The following is a 7,205-nucleotide window of genomic DNA, read 5'->3' as shown; positions in this document are numbered from 1 at the left end:
AAGTATATATAATATATTTTATGATATATATTATTAAAAAGATTAAAAGCAGTTATCCCATAAGAAGGTGACATTGCCTTTACTACCCACCATAGACAAGCAAACAAATAGCCCAGCACCAGGAACGGACTGCCTTTTTTAAAACTGTTGATCGGAAGTAGAGCACTCAGAGTAAAAGGGTATAAGCAGGCAAAGTGGGACAGGGAAACGGAACAGGGAAAGGATCAAACAAAATGAAACATATATGAAAATCTCATAGGAAAACCTATTTATTATATTGTAAACAAATTTTATAAACAGATCTCTTGTGAACACAAAGGAAACCACTGTAGATCTGCCACCATCATGAAGGCAAGACAAGAATAGAAGACGCCCAATATTATGTCAGAGTGGCCGGGTCATCCTCAACTTTTGCAAGTGTTTAGCTGTACAGAGAATTTATGATCAGATTAGACATCGCGTTTCTCAAGTCCTAGGAATAATGGACATCTCTGGAAAAAAAATACAATGTGGTGTGCTATGACGTTATTTTGCTATACTTTAGAATTTTTTTTTCAGATAAACATGGCCAAAATGGAGATGTTATAATTAGTAGGTGATATTTAATTGAGTCAATAAAGATGAGGAGTCAGTGGAGGAAGATAAATGGACTTGTGTGGTCTTGAGAAGTTGAGCCTGTCTCATGTCAGACATGGATTTTTAGAATCTCTAGGAAAATGAATAAATTGAAATGGAAAAGAATGTTTGAGGGGTCATGAATTCTATGGGAATCTGGGAACTCTGGTGTTTATATCCTGGCATAAGGATAACTTTCATGGGAAAACTAATGAATTCATTTTACAACTCACTATTGTGCTACTTGCAAAGCATCTGATGTGTAAAACTGAGGAAACTTACAAGGAGAAATTGACAAATGTAATTACTATGATACATTATAAAAGGAACTGTTTGGATGCTTTGTGAAGAAATATAAACACTGTCAAATTCATTCTATGAAGCAAATATTATTCTGATGCCAAACCAAATAAAGATAAAACTAAAACCAGGGAAAACTACAGACCAACATTATATTAAATGGAGACACACTGAAAATATTTCCTCTAGAATCAGGAACAAGGGCTGGAGAGATGGTGCTGAGCAACAGCCGCCTGTAACTCCAATTCCAATGGATCTGGCACCCTCTTCTGGCTTCCACAGACATTGCGTGCATGTGGTCCACTTAATCTAGGAGAAACATTGAGCTGTGAAGCAAAAGGAAATTTGCAGGAAAGTGGATGGGACTGAAAAAAATTACAGGCTCCAAAGGACAAACAGCAAGTGTTCCTTCTCCAATACATGGGTCCTAAGTTCAACACTAGTTCTGTTCATGGAGTACTTGCAGAAGCCAGGAAAGTAGGAAGGGCTCATGAGTGGAGGGGTTACTAACGAAGAAGGAACAGTGGACTACAGGGGAAGGAATTGCAAAGAGGGTAAGTATTGTTGATGGTCGGATTTAAGCACAGACAGAGTGTGATGATTGGGTGATGAGAGTGTGGGAAGGGATGGAGTGTTGTCCCACATAAAGGGGATCTGAAGACCCCACATGGAAGCCTGTTGTATTGTAACTCAAATTTAAAAAAAAAAAAAGGAGAGAGAGGGCTGAATGAAAGTTACCATGTATGAATGGATGACTCTGCTGCTAGAAACAGCAGATTAATGGACACAATTCCCTGTCCCACGTAAGAGATGCCTCCACAGGAGGGCTTCAGGGAGACCTTAGAAGCCTGCAAATCAATACAAGCTCTTAATCCTCTTGACTGCTCACCAGATATACAGGATAAGATCATATTACAAAGGGCACCACACACCTTGGTTGTAAGACGTAGAGGAAAGAAGCACTGATCTGGAAACTTCCTCCATGCCAGCTAGCACCCAGACCACTGGAAGGCAATGAGTGGGCTGGATTGGGGAGAAAGGGAATCATTGGACTGCCTAGCTAGGAACCCTATGAAACAGATCTTCATTCTGCCAGCCAAGATATACCCACTTATATAGCAGCCTGACTGTGATAGGGGTAACCAACTGGCTTATGATGGGTTTGAGGCCTGCTCCATTTGGGATGGGGGACAGCCATGCCTGGTAATATAAACCTTATAAACATACACAACAACCCAGACTTGGGAAAGTCATAGGCCCAGTCATGGAACTTATTATAGATGTTTAACTAACTTGACAAAGCAGAAAGCAGCCTTCTAAATATCTGCGCTTATACCATAGACATGTGCTGACCCCAGGCTTTGTCAGAGAAGCATCTCCCTGTAGGTAACAGCAGTGGAGGCAGAGACTCATGACTACCCAAGATACAGAAAATAAGCAATGGCTTCAGGCCCTGCCCTAAACAAGACGTGTATACTGCCCCCTCTAAGACTAAGGAGCATGGTGGAGGAAGGGCAGGAAACGTGTAAGAGCCAAAGATAGGGGGAAGGACTAAACAAGAATGTTCTCTAGACTTGATACAACTATTACAAGTATTAATTCAACAACTGTAGTTGCCTGCACCTGACTCACACGGGACCTGATCTACCATTGTAACAGTAAGTCAAAGAAGGAAGAGAAATTTGTGGTGCCATACCCTTTATGTCTGACCTATTGATGCTGATAGATTCTTGGAGAAGGGGAATTACTAGATAGAACTGTGTACACAAGCTCCAACAGATATCTCCAAACCTATGACCACACAGACAACCCTGGTTAATATTAGTGGGTCATTTAACAATAAAAAGTCATGAATGCGTAAGGGGCATTTCTGGGAAAGAGGCAGGCAGGGTAGACTGGGTGTAGGAATGTTGACCTGAGAGTGATCCATATGTATTGAGTACATGTATGATTTTATCTAAGAATAATTTTAATTACTAAAACAGCAAAACAAAAAGAAATAGGCATTAAACTAAAGAAACGAAGACCGGAGCTGGAGAGATGGCTCAGTGGTTAAAAGCACTGGCTACTTTTGCAGAGGACCCGGGTTTGATTCCCAGCACCCACATGGCAGATAGCAACTGTCCGTAACTCCAGTTCCAGGGGAACCCAACACCCTCTTCTGACTCCGCGGGCATTGCGTGACAAGTGCACACATACAGGCAGGCAATACGCTCATTCACATAAAATTAAAATAATAAATTTAAAAAAAAAGAACAAGGAAACAAAGACCACAATCAAGAAGAGACCATTTGGGGGTAAAAAAGCAAAAAACAACTTAAATTGGCTGTGGTTACAAGACCAGGGAAAGAAGGGTAAAAAAAAAATGAGAAAACCTTCCTGAACTAACCTCAAGAGAGTTGTAAAAAGCCTATATACATAGACAAGGATCACAACATGCTTGTATTCATACGGTAATTCCACCAATTACACACGTTTCATTTCTGCCAATCATAACACTTACAGTTGAACGCATCACAACTTTTGATAACCAATCAGAAGCCTTGTACAGGTACAGCCTATATTTTATGAACTACAATTTTTTCCCTCAGAGAATTTTTCCCAGATGTTGTTGAGGACAGCTGCTACAAAGTTCAGAACAGGCAGGCATGAGTATCTCTGGTGTGCTGAGTTGCATTCAGGGTATTTGAGAAGTTGTTGCTGAAGAAGGCTTCTGTTACCAGTGCAGACTGGAGCAGTTGTGACTGGAACAAGACCTCTCGAAGCAGACGTGCATGGCAGCCATGGTTTCAGAGTTCTCTGCATTTAGAATGCAATACTCCCAAGGTGTCTGTGAGATGTTCCTAGCAAATGGGATACTGTGACAGGGTAGAAGCCAGAGGAAGGGGGATTTTGTTGGCAGATTGGTTGCCAGCTCCTTCACACATCAGCTGGGTAAAAGAAGGTTCTACTAGCTGTGAATAAAAGGGTACAGTGGGCCAGACTCCAGAGAGTCAGATCATGTAGTCAAATTTCACCAGTGGAGAAAATTTCCATACTCACTTTAATTACGCTTAGAAAGACACAGTATTTCCCAGATACGTTTTTACATGAATGTTTTTAGCGTGATGGGTAAGCAACAATTGTATAAAATGCAAAAACACAAATTTTATATACTTATGATATTATTTAGAGATGTTTTTATTCCTCATGAAGACCAAACAGAGTCTGGACACAATGGACTCATGATTCATAAGAACAAAGGGTCCAAAAGAGGGAAAACAAAGAGAAACAAAGCTAGTGACGTTCATCAGCCACCAATCAGGGTTATACAGAAGAGCAATGGAACCTTGTAAGATGGAGGAGAGGGTGTAAGAAGCCAGAAAGGTAGACACCAGGGCCAGGATGCTCTGGGTGGCTCTGGACTCCGGGGAGGTTCTGGTGGAATCATGAGCCCTGCGGATGTACTGAACTCGCTGCTTGTGCCTGTACAGAATGACAACCATGAAGCTGCTGGACCAGACCATGAGCACAGAAAACAAAACTTCAGGAAATGCCAATAATGCTATATAGAGTGAGACCGTGATTTCATTACGATTGGTAATGAAGCAGTATTCAAAATCTCTTTGTCCTGTAATATTTTTGGTATTCCTTTTGATATTTGCAAGCACAGGGAAAAGAAAATTTACCACCATGTACAGGACCCAACAGAAGGAAATGGAGAGGCCAATGTGCTTTGGAGCTCTGACTTTGTGATCCTTCCAACAGGAAACTCTGGGACTGATGGTGATGGCCTGGAAGACACTCAAGAGACAGGTGGAGGCAATGGACATGCTCCTGCAAACTCTTTCAATGTACAAAGAGAGTCTGCACCCAAAGTCTGTGAAGAATTGCTTCCACCCAAAAGCTGCAATTATGTGGGGTACTCCTTTAGAGAGGATGATCAGGGAGTTGACTATCATCAGGTGCATGAGAATCAAATCTGTGGGCTTTAATATACATTTTCTATAGTAAAGGGATAGATAGGAGGACAGAAGAGAGATGTTTCCCAGAATTCCAGTTGTACTTTGTGATAGGAAAAAAATTCCCATTGTCATATTCCAGAAGTCCATTCTGTAATTCAGCACAATTTCCTTAAATTATGACCACAACTATTCCTCTGACCATAATGACCAATGACAAATGGTTTTGGCCTCCAGTCAAGGAGGGCTCTTTAATCCAAAGAGGAGTGTATTCTGAGCTCATGAGTTCAAGGTCAGCTTAAATCACACAGCAAGAGTGTATCCCAAAAATTTTGACAGGAGCCATTGCTTTCCAAGTATATTCCTGTTGAAGTGTTAAGACCTCAGCATGCACAGACTGATGATGTTTGTTGCCATGATCATAAAGTATACAGCATTAAGGAGGAGCTGGTCTTGGCCTGGGGGAAGCAACAAAATGTGAGAGAAAATACAAAATAAGTAAACTTTTCCAGAACATACTGATATTTACTAGTCTGAAGTGAAAGGACAACTTCAATGACTACCAGAAAACTCAGAAATATCAATTTGAATGGATGTCCATCAAAGTTTAAAGGCCAGTAATGACTAGCATATATTTCTATTAATAATATATCTATAGCCATAGATAAGAAATTTTTATTAAGATTACAATACAGTCCAGTGTTATGGTTGAAGTGAAACATTATGTCATAATAAGATTTAGCTCTTATCAAAACTCATGCCATAAAGACATGCTTGCTTGAACATTTGTTTTGGGAGTTAGAGTAATGTGGTATCTCATATTATGAAATCTTACACCATGCACAACAGAATAAACATAGACAAGATACACCAACAGAAATTTCAAGAGAAAAGACAATATTCAATGAATGTTTCCTAGAGCAGAAATGGTCAGTGTCTTTATTAAAACCATGTCAGGCTGAGAGGGTAAGTTCAGACCTCCAGTGGGGTAGCTGCTCAGAGCTCAGCAGACTACCAGAGAGTGCAGGGTTGTGGCCTCCCTCTGGCCTCCAACTACCAGAGGGCCTGAGAACCCAGGGGACAGCCTGACAGCCCCCGGATCCTGACTCCATGTGGTGGTAAGCTTCCCCTAATTGCACAGTACCATCCCCTACCTGGGATTTTGTGAGCCCCCCCCCAAGGCCCTAGGGCAGATCTGGCTTTGGTGGGCTAGGACTGAGATCCTAGAGGACAGCCTGAGAGAGTGGGTTTGGACCTCATCCATCCGGGTAACTGCTCAGAGCTCAGCAGACTGCCAGAGAGTGCAGGGTTCTGGACTCCCTCTGGCCTCCAACTATCAGAGGGCCTGAGAACCCAGGGGACAGCCTGACAGCCTGACAGCCCCCAGATCCTGCCTCCTTGTGGTGGTGAGCTTCCCCCAATTGTGCCATACCACCCCCCTACCTGGGATTTTGTGAGGCCCCTCCCAAGGCCCCAAGGGAAGTCTGGCTTTGGTAGGCTAAGACTGGGATCTCAGCAGACCTCAGAGACTGCCAAGTTCTGGCCCCCCTCTGGCCTCCCTCTGGCATAGGGTTGACAACACACAGGACTGCCTGAGAGAGCCTGGATCCTGCCTCCACATGGTGAAGGAAGCCTGAGTGTATCTGACTGGAACCTGAATTGGGTTTCTGTGGATACCCCTGAAGAACTGGTGTGAACTCATCAGTCCCCTCCAAAATAAACCTGAGAGAACCTGAACCCTGTACCAACCAGCTTTACATAACCAATGAGGAAAGGACCTAGACATACCAATGATATAAACAGAAGCATACTTCAACTTAATTCTCAAATCAGAATCACAAACAAAAGAAAGTCACATGCCAAAATCATAACGAAAGAATAATAAGATAGAAAGCCAAAACACTATGTCCCCACCAAGCTCCACCAGTCCTGTAAAAGCGTTCGACAAGGAGAACCCCCTAGAGATAACCCAGGACACTGAACTTAAAAGAACAATGATAAACATGATCAAGGAATTCAATGGATTTAAAGAACACATGAACAAAAGATAGGGATAAACTTCTGAATGAATTCACAAAACAGAAACATTGAAGAAAACTCAGGCAGAAATGAAGAAGGAAGTGCAAAACTCAATAAGCTGACTTGAAACAAAAAGGAAAAGCCTCACCTCTAGAATGAATGAAATGGAAAACAGAACATCAACACTAGAGGATAAAGTTGAAGAATTGGACCACTCAAGTAAAGAGTATGGAAAATTTTCCAAAAGACAGGTTTAGAATATGCAAGAGATGTGGGACACCATGAAAAGACCAAATCTATGGATCATAGGAATGGAAGAATTAAAATTTT

General features: G+C 41.8%; 1 protein-coding gene across 1 annotated transcript; it reads right to left on the bottom strand.

Annotated features, from left to right (window-relative positions):
• Positions 1 to 4,079: 4,079 nt before the first annotated feature.
• LOC103725493 (vomeronasal type-1 receptor 4-like) lies at positions 4,080 to 5,015 on the bottom strand. The gene has a single exon (XM_008822802.2). The coding sequence runs from the start codon at positions 5,004 to 5,006 to the stop codon at positions 4,080 to 4,082; it is 927 nt and encodes a 308-aa protein (XP_008821024.1). The 5' UTR covers positions 5,007 to 5,015.
• Positions 5,016 to 7,205: the final 2,190 nt, after the last annotated feature.

The sequence above is a fragment of the Nannospalax galili genome, unplaced genomic scaffold (assembly GCF_000622305.1).
Source record: "Nannospalax galili isolate Female #2095 unplaced genomic scaffold, S.galili_v1.0 scaffold649, whole genome shotgun sequence".
Lineage (NCBI taxonomy): Eukaryota > Metazoa > Chordata > Mammalia > Rodentia > Spalacidae > Nannospalax > Nannospalax galili.
Note: the sequence above shows the minus strand (reverse complement) of the source record. Positions and strands in the feature narration are given on the sequence as shown.

Bases quoted from the DNA above. Each gene is read 5' to 3' on its own strand.
- LOC103725493 (XM_008822802.2), bottom strand. From the start codon at position 5,006: ATGGACTTCTGGAATATGACAATGGGAATTTTTTTCCTATCACAAAGT.